Source organism: Platalea leucorodia (genome assembly GCF_965183815.1).
Source record: "Platalea leucorodia genome assembly, chromosome: 22".
In the NCBI taxonomy this organism is placed as follows: domain Eukaryota; kingdom Metazoa; phylum Chordata; class Aves; order Pelecaniformes; family Threskiornithidae; genus Platalea; species Platalea leucorodia.
Genome location: NC_138844.1, coordinates 4,510,092 through 4,527,250, shown reverse-complemented (window position 1 = coordinate 4,527,250; position 17,159 = coordinate 4,510,092). Strand labels below are relative to the sequence as shown.

The following is a 17,159-nucleotide window of genomic DNA, read 5'->3' as shown; positions in this document are numbered from 1 at the left end:
CGCCCCGGATTAGGGGCAGCCCGGGCTCCGGCTTTGGCCCAGGAGCCAGGCCCAGGCCGTCGGCCCCGCGACCCTGCCCCTCGCCGCCCCAAGAAAGACAGAGGCTGCAGTCGAGCCGGTGGGTTTATTTAGCGCCTGCAAGAAAAACCACCTTTATTTTTGCCCTCGTTTGGCTGGGGAGGCCCGCGGAGCGGAGGTACTGGCTGTCAGGGAGCGGTGGGGAGCCTCTGCCGTCTGTCCGTCCTCGGCTGGGGAACCCCACCTTGGAGCCTCTCTGGGGATGAAGCGCCGAGGGACGCCCTCCGCCCCACGGACTCGGTGCCGAGCAGGGCCAGCCCGACGATGAGACCAAGTGGTGGCCTGGAAGGCAGGAAAACACTGCTCCAAGTGGGGTCGGAAGCAATTTCCTACAAGCACAGCATTTAAATGACTCCCAGGCCCGGCTCCATGCGCTCCTGGAGCCCCAGCAGCAGCCGCCAGCGTTGTGGTAGACCCACACCCGTCCCGACAGGCAGCGGGTACCTGCTGCACCATCGCCTCCTCCCAAACGCCCTGTCCCACGGGGTGGAAAAGGGTTTTTTTCCTGCCCTGAGTTTGCAGCCGTTGTCTTCGCTGTGTCTAAATCTGCCATGGGACGTGTGTAACCTCCGAGCAGGGGCTGGCTGGGCCTCGGGGGAGCGTTTCACCCTGGGCCCGAGGGCTGCCGCGATGTCGGAGGTGGGCTGCCGTGGAGCAGAAGCGGCGTAGGGACAGACTGCAGCAGAGACAGGACCTGAGGGGCTCCGGGAAATAAAGAGAGCTGCTGCTTCTCTTTGGGGTTGATCGTCTGGGGATGTTTTGGGGACTTTGCTGATAGTATGTAGATGTAATGGACTTAAAAACAAACAAACAAACAAAAAAAACAACCAAACAAAAAAATCCCAAACCACCCCTGCCCCCAAACAACAAACCCTGCAAATCTTCCCCAAAGTATCACCCTACTGAACCTGGAAGAGGCCTGTGCCCCTGCTGCTGTGCTTTTTCTATCAAGCAGGGGATGAAATTTGTCCTGGAAAAAAGCTGCTCTCGGGAGCAGGAGGATCACTGCCTGGCATCGCTGGCTTAGGGCTTGGCGAGTCCTGTCTTGCTCCAAGGAGCTGCTGCCCCCCAAGCCGCCTGGTGCAAGTCATCCCCGTCGCTGATGGGCCATGGTGGGACGAGGCTTTGCAGCCCCCCTGCCTGTACGGGGCCCGGCTGCCCTTTCTTGCCTGCAGCAGCTGAGGGGAGCTGGTGGTGAAGCGGAGGCAGCGCTCGGAGCCACCACCGTCGCAGCACTGGGCTTGCTTTCCCACGGCTGCCGGGGGGTTTCCAGGGGAGAAAGTGAGGCCGAGAGGCGGAGTGAGGGTTTGAAGAAGCTGCCTGGGGCCTGGCTCCTTCCCGTGCCCTACCCTGCGTTGGGTGCAGCCCACCCAGCCCTGCTCTGGCCATCCCCTGGCTCCCCGTGCAAGGTGCGTGGTGGGTGCGAGCCGTGGGCTGTAGGAGCGGTGGGCAGCGGTGCTCGCCGGCTGGGGGGATGTCTAGGAATAAAGAGAATAAAAAGCTTCAGACCCCTGGAAGCCTCGAAGCAGCAGGGTGGGTATTGCCCTTCTGTGCCAGGTGGGGAAACTGAGGCACTGAGAGGAACTGACTTGAGCCAGGTCCTGCTGGGAGGCTCTTCTGCAGCAGGCGGGGGCTCGGCTCCGGGGTTGGGCTGCTTGGAGAAGTCTGAGACTAGATACAGCTCTGCGGTTTCATTAAAGCCCAGTTTGCTGCTGGCTGCTAAAAATGCAGAAGTTTTGCTTGCAGGAAACCAAATGTAAATCAGCTGTGAGAGCACAAAAGCACACGCTGCGCTGGCTGCTGAACCTCATCTCCGGTGGCAGTGGGGTAATTTTTTTTTTCTTCTTCTTTTTTTTTCCTTTTTTTTTTTTTCCCCCTTTTTTTTTTTTTCTTTTGCCATCCTTTAGATGCACTACGCTTTGGTTCTGGACTCCCCAGTGTCAGACTACAGGGAAAGCAGGTTTCTGACAGTCTTGGCTTGCACACGGGAACATCCCTGTGCCCGGTGGTGACAGCAGGCGGGGGTCAGCTTATTGTACAGCCGCCCTTCTCCTTGAAGGGGTTCTTGTCCTCGGGGACTCCTTTCAGCAGCGGGTCCTCGCCCGCCATGGACTCGATGTACTCCTTGATCTCTTTGCCGGTCTTGGAGACCTGCCAAGGAAGGAGATGCTCTGCGTGGGTTATGGGAACGAGCCCTCGCTGCAGAGCTGCGCTCCCGCTCGTCGGCTGCCTACGAACCCGTCCGTGCAGCCGGGAGAGGGGAACCGTGGCCGGGACCATCCCACCCAGCGTGGGGTGTCCCCGAGAGCACCCCTGGGGTGCTATGGGCACCTCGCTGCCTGCAGCTCCCAGGCTCTGGGACGTGGGGCTAATGTTTGCCTCCGGGGGAGAGGTGTGAATGCATATGCTTCTGCCTCTATTTGAGGTTTAATTCCAGGGCTTGTGATTGTTCTTCCTTTGCAGCATGATCAGGGCAAGAAGCTGCCCTGGGGAACGGCCCCTTTGCCTTTTGGGTGAAAAACTCACCATTTGCCTCTCGTTCTTCACCTCCTTCTTCAGCTGATCCAGCTCCATCTTCAGCAGCTCCTTCTCTGTCATGTCCTGAGCCATTTTGCCCTGGAACCGCAGGGAAACGGCGCGTTATTAGTATATAGACGGGCTTCTCCTAAGGCACATTAGGAGTATTGCTTGGGCCCTAACAGTGTTGCAAAGGTTATTAATGTCTCCGCTGCCCCCGTGGTGAGACATGGGCTGATGCTAAAAAAAAGAAACGAGGCGGGAGGCACCTTTCAGGCACCTTTCGAAACCCTTCTTGTGACACCTGCTGGAACCGCGTTTTTGTTTGCTGGTTCTCAGCAGGCACATCGAGCGATGGATGCAGTTTGGGGGCAGCGGAGAAGAGTCCAGCCTGGTTTTTAATGAGGTTTTTGCCACCACCGAGGCTGCTTCCCCAAGCCATGAGGTGGCCAGTTCAGCCTGGAGAAAAGCCACCGCCTCGGGGCTGTCAGAGCAGCAGCCTTGTAGGAGAACCTGGATGCCCCGGTCTGCAAACTAGACCTTCCTGATCTGTGTCCTGTGCCTGGGCGAGAGCATCTTTGCAGGTTTTCTAAGGAACTAAATATTTTTTTCTTCTTTTTTTAGTTTTTTCCTTCTCTCCCCTCCTTGTGCCCACCCCACAGGTAAGTGCTAACATGGATTGAGGCCCTTTCATTGCTGTGAACTCAGCTATTTGCACGCAGAGGCATTGCTTGCTGCGGCAGCAGGATTTTGGGGCCGTGCGGGTCGGGAAAGCCCAGCTCTTTTTTCACAACAGCCCATCCAAGGGTTATGTGGGATTCGCGCACAACTGGCCTGTGCTGCTGAGATCTGTTCCCATGTTTAAACTTGGGTTTGAAAGCCTGGCCACAACCTTTTAAATAAAAAAAGTAAATGCGATTAAGCTGAAAAGTGCCTTGGCCCTGCTTTGGAAGGCGTCAAGCTTGCGGGCCCTGGGCCCCGCTGGTTTTCTGCAGCTGCTCCCGTGGCGCGCGTGCCCGGTGCTGCTCTCCCCAGCGATGCCCTCGGCGCGCAGCCGGCCCCGGGAGATGCTTGTGGCAGAGCACAAGGAGCCGAAAGCCACAGCGCAGCCACGCTACCCACCCGCGGAGGGGGTGGCTCCCAACCCCTGTGGACCCCACGATGCCGTTCGTAGCTGGAGGGAGCGAAGCCACTTACCTCCGGGGACGAGGGCCTGCCCCTCTCAGCGGTGGAGACGTTCAGAGATCCATGCGAGAGGACGCGCCGTCGACTGGACCCTCGCTCTCCTGATCCAGGCTTGAAGACTCCTCCAGCTCTCGGGGAGGGTAGCGGGGAGCAGATGTCTTTGGTCCTTAAGCTGATAATAGACTCAAGCGAATAAGCTGGTCAGGTGTTGGGCATTAGCCTCAAAGCCCCGGGGTAATCGGTGGGGAGGGTGAGGATGGGGGAGGAAGGGTGGGGTGGGTGACTGGGGCAACTGGGAAGCCCTTGAGGCCGTGGTGTGGGCGTCTGGGTCCTGCCCTGGCTGGGACAGAGGGACTGTCCCCTGGGGGAGTCGGAGCTGCTGTCACGGAGTTCAGGAGGGGATGGAGCGGAGGGGAGCTGGGGCGAGGGGACCTCAGGGGGCTGGCGCAGCCTCGTCGGGGGCCGGGAGCGGCTCGGGCGGCCCTTGGTCCTTCAGGGTGTGAGGAGCCGGGCCGGTGCTGGAGGAAATTCATCATTTCCCTCGTCCTTGTGCTGGTGGGGCCGCAGGCTCAGGAAGGGCCAAGCCCTAACGTGGGTTTTGCTCCTGTCTGGCCGGTGCAAAGCTGCCGGGGCTGCGGACAGGGCCCCGAGGAAGCGTCTGCGGGAGGAGGAGAGGGTGGAGGGGGATTTCCAAGCACCGGGGAAGTGGGAATTTCCTGCCCTCGACACAGCCTCACCAGTGGGGATGTGAAACGGCGTTAGCAAAGCGGGGAGAAGGACACGCAGTCCCGGGCGAGGGAAGGACGGGTGCCTCCGCGGGGTCACTTGTCGCGTCCCGCTGTGCCCTGAGCTGAGCGAGGTCCGGGGCGATGCCGCGCGGGGTGCACGGGGCTTCTCCAGGGCGGAGGACCTGGCAGTCGAAGCGCTGCCCTTGGCTGTGTCTCTTGCCTGGCTGACAAAGGCGAAGGGAAGGGAATCCCCCTCCCTGGACGCGACCAGGCCAGGCTCAGCCCCACACCTACCGGGAGGGCGGCAGCGGCTCGCGGAGAGTGGGCGCAGGTGGCAGAGATGGGGGTCGGGCTCTTTTTCGGTCGCTCACCCCCAGCCGGCACCGCCGGTTCCTCCGTGACTCACCTCCTTCACCACGGCGGCCCCTCTCGTCCCCTACCCCAGTGGGGCGACCACTGGGGCTGCCCCCCAACGCATCCCCCATGGGGCTGGGGCCACGCTGCCTTCTTCCCCGCTGGCCCCCCACCTTTCCTCGCTGCCCCCGGCTCTCCTGAGGGCCACGATGTGAAGGTGGCCGGGGCGGGCTCCACGCCTGCGGGGTGTCCCTCGGGGGGACGGGGACACCGCGGCGCCCGCGGGCCCTGCGTCAGCACCGCCGCGAGCTTCAAAACCCGGCGCCGAGGCGGCCGGGGAGGAAGTGGGAGCCGAGCCCGGCACCATGTCGGAGCTCGAGCAGCTGCAGCAACGTGACATCCCGGCGGGCCGGCAGGTCCTGCGCGACCACCACTGCAACCTCCTCAGGGTCGCCGATTACTGCGAGAGCAACTACTTGCAGGTGAGGGGGACGGGGACAGCTGGGGACGTGGCAGGACGAGCTGCGGCCTTGGGGCTGGGCGTGATGCTGGAGGCAGCTGGGAGCCCCGGTGAGACGGAGGTCCCAGAGGGGCGGCTGGTGGGCGACGGCGAAGGCTCTGCCCTGGGAGACGGGAGCCTGAGCATCCCCGGTGGCTTCCTGCCGCGCATTGCATGCCGCTGGTCGTATTATTTTTTTTTTCTCATGCCTCAGTTTCCCCTCTTGCTCCACAGCAGCTTTTCTGCTCAGCTCTCAGGGTGAGGTCTGGGAGGAAGGGAGAGTCCTCCAGGGGTTTGGTGCCTCTGGAGAAGCCCTGGGAGGGGACCGGGGACACCAGCCCTGCCTGGGCTGTCCCCGGGGCTTTGGAGGTGCCTCCTGGCAGGGCAGAGGCGAGCTGGGTGCCCGCACGTGCGGAGCAAGCGTGAAGCTCTGCAGCCAGCAGTGTCCCTCCTCCTCCTCCTCTCTGCCTGGCCCCCCCGGTGACCCGCTGAGGGAAGGAGGGGGCAGGAGTTTTTGGGATGAAACAAGAGAAAAAAAGAGTCCTGGCTCTGTGTGCCAGGGAGGGCGTCTTGGCCGGGGGGGTCCCTGGGTGCTTTGCGGAGCCCATCTTGGTGGTCTCATCCACCCGTGCCGGACCCCGAGGCTGGTCCCAAGGGGCTGGCGGTGGCCAACCCGCTGGAGCGGAGCTGAAGGGGAAACGTGCCGAGTTATTTGGAGAACCGAGACGCCGTCCCCCATGGCTGGTGGCACAGCCGGCTGTCCCACACGTAGCCAGCTGGTGGCATGGCATGGCTGGCTGTCCCCACACGTGGCCAGCTGGTGGCATGGCCAGCTGTCCCCAAGGGTGGCAGGAGGCTGAGCTGGGCACTAGGCTCCGGTACCTGCCAAAATGGCAGCATCCCAGGGAGGAATCACGGCGAATCCCCGGTGCTGGAAAAGCCGAGTGCCGCTGCCTGACGGGTGCCCGTGTGTCCCGGCGGCGGAGCCAGAGGAAGCTTGATGCATTTGGAAAGCAGAAGGAAGCATCTTGGCTACCGTGTGACTCCGGCGTGAAGATGGAGAGCCGCGGTGTCTGCACGGGGTGGGCTCATCCCACCGGCTGGGTTTGCCCCTCCAGGCGAGCGACAAGCGGAAGGCGCTGGAGGAGACGATGGCGCTGAGCACGCAGTCCCTGGCCAGCGTGACGTACCAGGTCAGCAGCCTGGCCACCGCCTTCCTCCGGCTGCTGGACCTGCAGGCGGCCGAGCTGCGGAAGATGGAGGCCGATGTCAGCTGCGTGGCGCAGGTGGGACCGTCCTCCGGCCAGCGCGTGTTGGGGTTTGGGTCCTGAGAAGGGGGTGGGCGCTGGGAAAGGGGGTTTGGGCAGCTCGAAGGGGCTGAAGACCCTCCTTCCCCGCAGCTTCGAGAGCCCGGCAGCCCCCCCGTAGCATCACCTTGCAGTGGAAACACCAGACCATCTCCTTGGGGGGTGGTGGGGGCCCCCCAACGCTTCATGGGGGCACCAGTCCATCTGGGGCTGGAAAACTGGTCTCTGGGGTTTTCTCCCAGTCTGGGCACTTGCAAATCCCAGTAGAGGGGACCGTGGGAACTGCTTGGGAAACCGGCTTGGCTGCAATGCTCTCCCCTTGCTGGGGTCTGGCCTCGTCCTCCCAGAGCTTAGGGACACTGATGCGGAGTCCCGTGGCCACCTGCCCTCTTCGTGGCACTTGGAAGCCGCCTGGAGCGTTTCCAGCCATGGGAGGAAATGGGACCCTGTGGTCACACTGGAAGCGGCAGGAAAACAATTTATGGGCAGCCAAGGCTCGTGCATCCCCCCGCCACTGCCCCGTCCCCCCGTCCCCTGCTTTATGAAGGGCCAGATCCGCTGTGGTGGCATCAAGGGCATCACTTGCGCTGCTGTGAGGGAGCAGAGCAGGACCTGCCCCTGTGCCTTTGGCCAGGCCGGGGGGTTCAGGCTCGATCCTGATCCTTCCCTACGACCCCTTCCCTTACGGGCAGGGAGATGGAGCTGGGAAGGGTGGTGGGACTTGGAGGTGGCAGCAGGAGGTGAGGAGAACCCGGGATGGGAGAGTGGGGACAGTGCCATCTCCGCAGAGGGTTGACATGCACAAGGAGAAGGTGTCTCGCCGGGAGATCGGCTTGTTGACCGTCAGCAAGAGGTTCCCGTCCTACCAGAAGATCGTGCCCCCCCCCAGCCCGCCCTGCCTGGAGCCCTACTACAGGAAACCCCTCAACTTCAGCATCCTGGACGACATTGGCCACGGCATAAAGGTCAGCCCAGGGCCAGGATGGGGTCCCGCGGGGGCTCGGGTGGGCTTTCTCAGTCCCTGCCGTCCCCAGGGTGGCACTGATGGGTGCGCAGGTGGGCTCAAGCCCCTCCGCGATGGAGAAGCGGGGTCTGTCTGTGCCCCGCAGCCCACCCCGGGACTCATCCCGCTGGGGCTCGGGGGTCCCAGCTTGGGGAGGGGGCGCACGGTCCAGTGCAGCAAAGGGAAACTGAGGCACACAAGGCTCAGTCAAGGCCATCGGCGCTGCTGGGGCCGGTGCTGAGCCGCGATGCTCCCACCCCCACGGTGCCTTTCCCAGCACCAAAACCGCCGGCGCAGGAAGGCGCCCGTGGCGGGGGGTTTCGGCAGCCTCGCGGCGCGAGCCCTCGGCGAAGCCGCCGCGGGGCTGGAGGGGAAGTGGCAGCTCTGGGGCCGTGGTTCCCACGGTGGCGGGCGCCTCTCGGCCGCCTCCGCACCGCAGCGCTGGCGGCTCCTTCCGCTCCGCTGCTCCCATGACGAGCTCGGGGTGCTGCTGCCCGCGGGGGGGGGTCACAGCCCTCTCTGGGGTGCAATGAGTTTGTGGGGCGGCTGCAGCTGCCCCCACCCATCGCGTCTCCATGTCTCCCTGTGCCGCAGGACCACAGCACCCAGCTGTCCCGCACGGGCACCCTGGCTCGGAAGGGGATCAAGTCGACGGCGCAGGCTGCAGGCACCCTGGGGTGAGGCTGTGGGTGGGGATGGGTGCGGGGTCGGGGGCTTTGCCTTTCCGTGTCACCGAGCAGGGGACGATGGCAGGGACAGAGCCACGAGGTGCAGCGTGGGCTCGCCCGCTGCTGCTGCCATCCCGTCCCCACCCCTGTGCCGAGCCGCCGGCGGGGCTGGGGGCTCAGCGGCCGCTCTGCCCGCAGGAGAAGCACCCGCGTCCCCGAGCCCATCCAGCCGCCCGTGGTTCCCGAGGGCAAGCTCTCCACGGCCTCCTCCACCTCCTCGCTCGTATCCGTCAGGTACCGGTGCTGCCCGGGGGCCGGGAGGGCCTGGGGGGCGTCGGGAGAGCCCGGGGCAGCCACCGGCACCCCGCTGCTCGGGGAGGTCCTGCTGCAAGGGGGTTTTGATGACAAATAGGGGTTTGGGGAGCGGGAGATTCGCTGCCCTGGGCAGTGTTCATTTCTAGAGCAAAATCCCGTTACAGAGGAGGTCCTTGATGGGGAAACTGAGGCAGAGTGGGGAAAGGGCTTGTATGGGGTATACACACAGGTGCTGGGGTCTCCTGCCCGCGGTGGCTGCAGCAAGTGGCACCCTGTCCTGGCATGGGGCGCGTGTCTGTGGTCAAAGAGTGGGGGGCAGAGCCAGTCCCCAGCCTGGCCCCCCCGCACCACCGCTCCTCCCCCCTCAGCTCCAGCGGAGGCCCGGCAGCCCCCGGTGAAGGCATCCCCGCGCCGCCGCCGCCGCCGCCATCCCTGCCGGGGCCATCCCCAGCGCCTGCAGCTGACGTCCCACCGCCGCCGCCTCTCCCCGGGGACCTGCCCCCGCCACCGCCGGCGGACCTGGCCGTGCCCCCGCTGGACCTCCTGCCCCCAGGTGAGCGCTCGGTGGCCCAGGGGTGCTCAGCATGGGGGTCAGTGGGGACGGGGGGGCTGCACGTGGCCTCTGCTCCCCGTGGAGCCCTTCATCCCCATCGATTTTGCGGTTTTGCAGCCCCCGATGACCTCGAGCCGCCGCCACCACCAGCTTTGCCCGACTTTGAGGATTTGGCCCCGCCGCCGCCGCCGCCGCCCGCCGCAGAGGACCCCCCCTGGGTCCCGGAGAGCTACCTGGAGAAAGGTACGGTGGAGCCCCAGACCCCCCCGCTCTCTTTGCCGTGGTGCCTTCGGTTGAGCCCCTGCCCACAACCACGGCACCGAGGGCCCAACTCTGCCCCGGCGCTGGCCAGGGCTGGGATGGCGAGCGATGCCGTGGTCCGCTCTCGTCCCCCGCTCCCGCCCTTCCCGGCGGTGGCCCGTCCCCTGCGGTGGCCTTGCCGGGCTCCATGGCCCCTCTCTCCCTCCTCTCACAGTGGTGGCCCTCTACCCCTACACGCGGCAGAAGGACAACGAGCTCTCCTTCCAGCCCGGCGCCCTCCTCTTCGTCACGCGGCGGTACTCAGACGGCTGGTGCGAGGGCGTGATGGGCGAGGAGGCGGGTTTCTTCCCCGGCAATTACGTGGAGCCCTTCTGAGCACCGCGGGCAGGCAGCCCCCTGCATCCCCCACCCCGGATCGGCCGCATCCTGCTCCTGCTTGGGCAGGGCTGTGCTTCGCCTTTGAATTTTGGCTTTGCACAGCTGGGGTTTTTGCACAGCTCAGCCCTCGCGTGGGCAGCCAGACTGGGTGCTGCTGCCGGCACCGCTGCACCCTGGCAGCCTCCAGCACCCCGAGCGCCCGCTGCCTGGCCCCTCTCCCATCTGCCTTTTCTTTGTTTTTAATGACAGCAGCACTGGCTGCTGCTGGCGCCGGGAAGGTTTAGCGCCGGGAAGGTTTAGCGCCGGGACGCCGCAGCTCTCTCGCCGACGGACGCGCAGCGGGCAGCACGCTGGTGCCATGGCTGATCCTGGCGACGCTCCCGGCCCCGCAGGAGGAGCGAGGGCAGCGCAGGACCAAAGCGCAGCTACAGGCGACGGGGCCGAACGCCCGCAGGGAGGAGGAGAGCAGCACCCGGCTGTGGCCCCAGGGAACCTGCCCGCCGTCCCCATCGGCGTGAGGCGCAGAGGCGTGAGCCGGGGCCCAGTCCTCCACCAAAGGGGCCCCCACAGGGTCCCCTGCAGAGCATCGCTTGCTGCCTGGCCCCGCTCTGCCGCTCCCCCTCCAACGCTGTCCCCCCTTCACCAGCCCAAGGAAGAGAAACAACACGTACGTGCAACTCAGAGAGCCGTTTCACACCCAGGTTTATGTCCTGGATACAAACAACTTGTGTATCTGCAATATATAGATATTTATCTATATACATATATATGGTTGGTTTTTGTTTTTTTTAATTCCATGGCTTTAAGTTCCACACAGTTGAAGAGGCTCCAGAGGAGGAAGAACAAAGAGGGGGAGAAATGAAATAGAGGAGGAACAACTCAGGGCTGCTTTGGTTATTTCCTTACTGCTCAGGTTTGCCGCCAGCGTTTCTGGGCTTTGGAGGAGTTGGGAGCCACCCTCAGGGGCCGGTAAGGCTGTGGATAAATCCAGGAGAAGCCAACACCAGAGAGCAGCGAATACTGTAGGTCCCCCCCGCAGAGTGCAATTAGAAGGGGCAATTAATACTGCAGCGGGGCGAGGGGGCATGGGGGGGTTTGGCCTCCAGGGACCCGATGGCAGAAGTGCTACAGCACCACACCTCCGGGGGAGGCTCAGCACCTCTCGACCAGGTCAGGAGGGAAATTGCCCCCCGGGGTAAGAGGAGAGTCGATAGGATCCAGCAAACACCAGGAGGTGACCGGTAACGGCTCAGGGTGAGGAGGAACCTGTCCGCCCTGGGGACACGGGGGACGTTTTGCCCTGGAAGCAGAAGCAGCGGATGGAAGTGGAAGGCAAGTGGAGGTCCTCCTCCCCGCAGCGCGATGTGGCCACTGTGCTCGTGCCCTGGGCAAGTGGGTGGGGAGGGGCTAGAGGAGGTTTTTTCCCAAGGTACCACCTTTCCAAAAGGTTTCCTGGTCCTCGTGTCATGTTTTTTTCAAAGAATAAAGTCTCAAGGGACGATTAACTCCATTGCACGGCTCAGCAGCTGAGCCAGGGGCTGCCCTGCCCAGGCGGGGTGCGGAGGGTAAGCCAGGGAGCCCGGGCAGCACACATTTCCCGGATTAAATTTCCAGTGGCCTCATGAAGAGGCAAGGGGCCCTCGAGCATCGGGTTCAAGGCAACAGCACGCAGCTCCTGGCGTGGCCGGTGGAGGTCGGGCAGGTGAGGGGGATGAAGGCATGTGCAGGGCCCAGCCTGTGGGGAGCCGGCTTCTGGTCTTTTAGGAATTGCTCTTGTGAAGTCAAAAGGGAAAGGGGAAAAAAACCGACAATAATTAAAAAAAATCACCATTAGTGTTGGCAAACACCCACACGGGGTACATGTCCGAGCTGCATAGAGAAGGCTTCATCTCAACGTGGCAGGGGAAGAAGGGGGGACCTAGACAAAGTGCTTTAATCACCAGGGAGAAAGGAGCTCGGAGAGGAAAGGCAGGAAAGCAACCCAGGAGCGGGGGCTGAGCGAGCGGCGCCGATGAGCGCGGGGTACAGGGCGTGACACCCCAAGGCTTCTCCTTTCCCAGCTGCAAGTCTCTTCTGAGCCATCCTCAACACTTCTTCTTGAGGACCTCCTGGAGATAGCGGGCGACCTCTGCAGCTGACTCCCAGGGGATGACAGTGGCCTGGAAGGCTCCAGGCTGCTTCTTCTCCATCTCTTGGGTCATCCGGTGCATGGGGTAGCCCTTCCGCGGGAATGCCACATCAGCTGAAGTCAAAGTCACGGAAGGGCAGAAATCATTGGCACCATCTCCCACGTAGAAGACCCTCTCGAACTCCACCTCCTCCTGGGCTCTCTCTGCCAGGTATTCCGTCAGGATTTTGCGTTTGCACATGTTGGCCGGGCAGTCAAGGCACTTGTGGCTGTGGTAGGGCCCCAAGGTGAAGTACCCCTTCTTGTCAAAGCCAGATGGGTTGCTGAAGATCTTGCGGAAGAGGGAGTAGAAACCGGCTGCCCTCAGATTGCATTCGATGCCGAACATGTTGGCATCGGAGATGAGGATGATCTCGAATAGCTCGTGGTTCTTGGAGAGGAACTGGAAGAGGTCTGGCATCCCAGGGGACAGGGGGATGTTTTCGTAGACAGTCTTGAAGTCCCCCATCTTGACCCCCTGGTCCCCCATGTACGCCAGGACGCGCTGCATGTACTCGTTGTAGAAGCCCTCGCGGAAGGTCTGTCGGATGTGCTCTGGAAGCGCCTGCCCCGGCGCCGCCCGGACGATGGAGTCATCGCTGTTCTCATTGATGATGGTCTCGTCGAAATCGAAGATGAGGAGGTATTTGGGGGGCCGGGGGCTGGCCATACCAACACCCTGCGAGGTGGAAGGATAATGCCCGGCCGTTAGTTCGAGGCACTTTGCTTTGGCCCTGGCACAGCGATGGTGGCAACCACAGCAGCAAGAGGCTGCCAGCCTCGCAGAGCAATGCTCCTTGGCTACCTTGCCCCCAGGCAGCTTATTAGCCCAGCTGGGCTTGCGGGGGCTAATCCCCCACTGACATACCTCAGCCCCAGCCCTAAGGCGTTTATCCTGCCTATAAAGAGATCATTTTGTCACCACTAATCCCATTCCTGCAGTCAAGGCGGTCACTGTGCCGAGCTACCACCGCACACATCCTCCCAAGGGACGCGGGGACAGCCCTCGCCTCGGGGTGTTTTGTACAGGGAGGGTCCTTGGGGAGGGGTTCACTCCCCAACCTGCTCCTGTGCCCCCTCTGCAAAGGGGTTTGTGTCCCTGCAGACCCCTCCTGCTGCCAGGACAAGTCGGGCTCTTCCCGACAGCGGAAAACATTTTGCCGGTTGATTTTTGCTCCATCACCTGGATGCAGTTTCCCCCTGGGTCGGGCTCCGCAGGCTCCCGAGAAGCTTGGGGTAACTCGGAGCCGCCTCCTGCCCTGCTCTAAAACCAAAGTAAAACCAGTTTGCCAACGCGGTGCAAAGCTGGTGAGCCCCAGCCCAGCCTCCCGGTGCCCACCCGCTCCCCTCGGCTAAAGCCACGATGGCCCCAGCAGCACGCGCTTGCCTCCCGGCTGCTCCCATGCTGCCCGTGGCCAGAGGTCTGCAGGATGGGGACCCGATTCCTGCTCCCTGACCCTGAGAAGAGAGGAGACAGCCCCGTTCAGAGAGGATAAGACGGGTGAGAACGGCACTGACCTTAAACAGGCATGGCAGCCCGACGCCCTCGCAGCACCTTTTCATTTTAAGACCATCACTCTGCAGGCAGTGCGTTGCTGAAGGCAGCGCTTAGGGTTCGCCGGGCTGCAAACCACAAAGAAGGGGGAGTGTGGTTAATGGCTTGGTGCCACCTTTGGGCACAGCACCAAGCAGCACGGCGGGGCTCTATGTCCTGAAGTGAACTCCCAAGCTTGGGACTTTTCGTACCAGGAGCAGAGGAATTAAAGGAGTCTCTGGAGAGCAGGGCAAACGGGCAGAGCCCATTTAATACTTTTGATCTCAATTCCCCCGAGTGCCCGGGCTTTGCCACACATGAAAGCAGCTAGCAGAACGGCTCGGCAATAAACCCCAGCAACACATGCCCTGTTCCAAAATTGCCCTGATTTTCTTCCAGTATAATTAGTTTGGGGTGTTTCTTTTAATGGAGTAATCATCCTGGAATGAAAGCGGGTGCCCGGGCAGCTCGGGTGAGGATGTGCCAGTCTGCTGCCCCGGAGCGAAGGCAGAGCCCAGGTTACGTCTCCTGAATTTTGCCGACCTCTTGTGGTCCAGAGCGATCAAAGCAGAGCGATGGGAAACCTCAAAAAACCAACCTCGCAGCCAAACCCGCTGGAAACTCAGCCGGACGGTTAGCGGGAGGAATAACACACTGGGTCATGGGACGTTTTAACTGGGCACCAGTAGCTTGGCTTAGCTGAGGCTAGGAGGTTTTCAATGATTTTTTTGTCATCAGCATGACAACAGGAAGAGTTTTTCAGCTGAAGGTGATTTGCGGGGGATTTGGCTGGTTTGAAGCCCAGCATCAAACTATTTTGGGCACAAATGCGATTCATGACTCTGCTAAAATAATAAACCACAACTGCAGCTCGAAGACGGCATACTGCAAAAGGAAGCGGGCACTCAAAATTAAACCCTGGGTTGAAATCTTGTAAAAGTGACTTTTTGTGAAACCTTCAAACCAACCACTAGTTATTTCTTTGTAGAAGCATCCATCAAAAGCTGATGTTTATTTACAGACATCATTGGAAGCCAAATAATGCTACAGCCAGCCTGGGAGTGGGATTAGCCACCACAATTTTCAGGTCCAAACCAAGAGAAACAGAAAAAAAGATTAAACATAAAAGAGTAATTGTAATTCTTGTCATTCTATTCTAAAGAGCTGCCAGCGGTGAGAAAATAATTTGGGTCTACGCCTTAAGGAGACGTTGTGGTACCGATGCAGCGGCACAGGGAAAGAGCCCTGGCACGGCTGGTTAACCCCGTGGACACCATTACGCGTAGCTGTAAGGGACGACGTGGACACAGGGAGCTAACCCGCCCCTCAAAAAGTTGTTCTGAGCCCAAGATTTTTGCATTTTGCAAAACAGGAAAGGCTAACAGCACGCATCTTGAATTTCGGGCAGATTAGGTCAAACACAGACCTGAACAGCAACCTCCATGCAATCCATAGTCCCTTTAGCGCTTTTCAGCCGAGGTTGCCCAAACACCTTCCATCTAGCCACCTCTCCTGAATTAACGTTTTGTTACGCACGTGAAAAACTGACCTACGAGCTGGGGAAAAGCCAGTTTGGTCTCTTTTGGCTTATTTTAGCTCTGCCTCCTTCGAGAGCTGACCAGCACGTGGTCAGAAGCACCATTGGCCACCCTGATCTCACGTTAACTTGTCCTCAGCGGAGCTCCCTGTCAGCTCTTGCCTCCCCGCCGACCTCCCAGGCATCACTTTGCTCTCCCTGAAGCACTGTGGACACCAATAGCCCCAGCGGGGATAAATCCAGCCGCTCCCAAGAGCTGGAAAACAAACCCAGTTGCTCTCCCAGGCTCCTTGTCCCCGGTGTCCTTGGCACTGGCACCGCTGCAGAGCCTCTCCCAGCCCAGGGCTCTGAGCCAAGCGCCCTGACAGCAGCTTCCCCATCGTGGGTCGCGGGGGAGAAGAGAGGCCACCGGACCATTTTCTATGGGATTTCTAAGGAAAATGATAATCTGGGAAGTCAGCTTGGACAATTGCTGCCCCCATCTACTGGCAGGAGATTGGAGCATCCCTGCTACGCTTCTGCAAGAGCTGCCTTCTGCTCTCAGCCGTCCCCAACACTGCTATTAATTGTATCAAAATGTGCATTGCTTTTATGCAAAGGAGAAATTAAAATCTAAGCCAGCTTTATTTAGGGAATAAAGGTCTGGGATGGGACATCTCATCACCGGGCTGTTGGGCAAATCACGTCCTTCCCCCGCGTGCTGTTTTCCCCTTACGATACGTTAGGAGCGACTCTTAATAAACCAGCACTCATCCTTTCCAGCTAAAGACAAGCAGGCTGAGCTGCGGGGTCTGGCAGCAGCCACCTCAAACCCTGACTCTGCCCCGCGCAGGAGGGGAGCGGAGATGAGAAAAAATACTTAGCAAATCTCCCAGCCCTAAATTATCCCGTTAAATCCAGCCAGGAGCCGGTGGTGCCCGTGGGCATACTGCTAGCGGCGTGGGATGGAGCAGCCGGCTCCATCCGGGCTAGGGAGAAATGAAATCCCTGCAGGACCGTGTCACCGCTCCCAGCAGAGCTATTTCTGTGCGGAGATGACTCACCCGGCGGCTGCTTCCCGGGAGCGCGTCCGTCCACCTTCTGCAAAAAAGGAACTCCCTCCAAAATAAAAGAAAAGTGGCCGCACTTCCTAACATTATGCAAAGCCTGAATGTTGGAACAGAAGATAAAACAGATATTTGCTCATTAATCATGTTAAACGTGAAGGGTTAAACAAACTGAATTCGGAACAAGGGTCAACATATGCTTGATAAAAGCGGTGAGCTGCTGGGTTCACCACGAGAATAATTTCCCTGGGTAGTTTATCCCCAAAATCTCGATGTTTTCTTCCCTCCTGGCAATACCTCCAGCCATCCTCAGGATCCTTCTGCCCCGAAGAGGCCCAGGAAAGAAAGGCTGGAGCCCAGCAATATTTGCTGCTTGTCCCCAGGGACCTCTGCACCGCCGCTGTGCGACTTCGGGCTTAATCCCGTAACGGGTTCAGCGCAGGACGAGCTGCACGGCGAGGAGCAGTGCTGCGCTACGCACCCGCCCTCCACCGCAGGATCAGGCCCTGTGCGAGCCCCCAGCGCATCCAAGCGAGCGTGGACAGGGATCAGCACCTGATTTCGGAGCTGGGAACTGCTGAGCCTCGAAAGCCAGGGGGCACAGGGGCATTTCCCGATTGCAGGCACAGTCCCTGGGCTGGTTTTAATCCCTCAGCATACTCCGCTCTTGCCTGTTTTTAACATTTTTAACCTTAAAAGACCATTTGATGTTTCTGGTATGTACAACATGTTCGTTTTTTTTTTAAATTTCAACTCAAAACCCAACCACTCACCTTTGGCAAATGTGTTTGCCCACCCCTTAGGACAGTATTAAGGGCAAAACAAGAGGACAGAGTCCTGCTGCCCCAAAAGCAAAGGAGGGGAAAACCTCCCTCTCCGGCACAGACATCGGCACCATCAGGCACGTCATCGGGATCGTGACACAATTTCACTGCTCCTGGAATAAAACCCGACGCGCTCCCATCCCTGGCCAGCTACACAGCTCCCAAAGCAGAAGCGAATGAGCAAATTAATACCAAATCACCAGCC

The 17,159-nt window shown here is 60.7% G+C and overlaps 3 protein-coding genes across 5 annotated transcripts; 1 reads left to right on the top strand and 2 right to left on the bottom strand.

The window, feature by feature from the left end:
• Positions 1-100: 100 nt before the first annotated feature.
• On the bottom strand, positions 101-4,774 carry GNGT2 (G protein subunit gamma transducin 2). Its single transcript, XM_082331611.1, has 4 exons — positions 4,518-4,774; positions 3,793-3,952; positions 2,605-2,694; positions 101-2,229 (listed from the first exon to the last, which is right to left on the bottom strand). Exons 3-4 carry the CDS (start codon positions 2,686-2,688, stop codon positions 2,104-2,106), a joined length of 210 nt encoding a protein of 69 aa, XP_082187737.1. The 5' UTR covers positions 2,689-2,694; positions 3,793-3,952; positions 4,518-4,774; the 3' UTR covers positions 101-2,103.
• Positions 4,775-5,206: 432 nt separating this feature from the next.
• On the top strand, positions 5,207-10,395 carry ABI3 (ABI family member 3). Of its 3 annotated transcripts, XM_082332056.1 has the most exons (8): positions 5,207-5,344; positions 6,480-6,647; positions 7,457-7,633; positions 8,266-8,348; positions 8,538-8,633; positions 9,023-9,207; positions 9,325-9,450; positions 9,683-9,987. In XM_082332056.1, the coding sequence occupies exons 1-8, from the start codon at positions 5,228-5,230 to the stop codon at positions 9,841-9,843; spliced, it is 1,113 nt and encodes a 370-aa protein (XP_082188182.1). In that variant the 5' UTR covers positions 5,207-5,227; the 3' UTR covers positions 9,844-9,987. The 3 variants fall into 3 exon arrangements, with proteins under 3 accessions (XP_082188182.1, XP_082188180.1, XP_082188181.1); XM_082332054.1 differs by having other exon boundaries at positions 9,325-10,395; XM_082332055.1 differs by having other exon boundaries at positions 9,023-9,450.
• Positions 10,396-10,532: 137 nt separating this feature from the next.
• On the bottom strand, positions 10,533-16,086 carry PHOSPHO1 (phosphoethanolamine/phosphocholine phosphatase 1). The gene is given in 4 exon segments (XM_082332059.1): positions 10,533-12,692; positions 13,532-13,602; positions 13,605-13,636; positions 15,986-16,086. Coding segments are annotated over 4 exon segments (927 nt in total). The 5' UTR covers positions 16,048-16,086; the 3' UTR covers positions 10,533-11,930.
• Positions 16,087-17,159: the final 1,073 nt, after the last annotated feature.

Bases quoted from the DNA above. Each gene is read 5' to 3' on its own strand.
- GNGT2 (XM_082331611.1), bottom strand. From the start codon at position 2,688: ATGGCTCAGGACATGACAGAGAAGGAGCTGCTGAAGATGGAGCTGGAT. The intron at 2,230-2,604 runs GTGAGTTTTTCA...CTTCCTTGGCAG, and splicing joins TGAAGAACGAGAGGCAAATG to GTCTCCAAGACCGGCAAAGA.
- ABI3 (XM_082332054.1), top strand. From the start codon at position 5,228: ATGTCGGAGCTCGAGCAGCTGCAGCAACGTGACATCCCGGCGGGCCGG. The intron at 6,648-7,456 runs GTGGGACCGTCC...CCATCTCCGCAG, and splicing joins ATGTCAGCTGCGTGGCGCAG to AGGGTTGACATGCACAAGGA. The intron at 9,208-9,324 runs GTGAGCGCTCGG...GCGGTTTTGCAG, and splicing joins GCTGGACCTCCTGCCCCCAG to CCCCCGATGACCTCGAGCCG.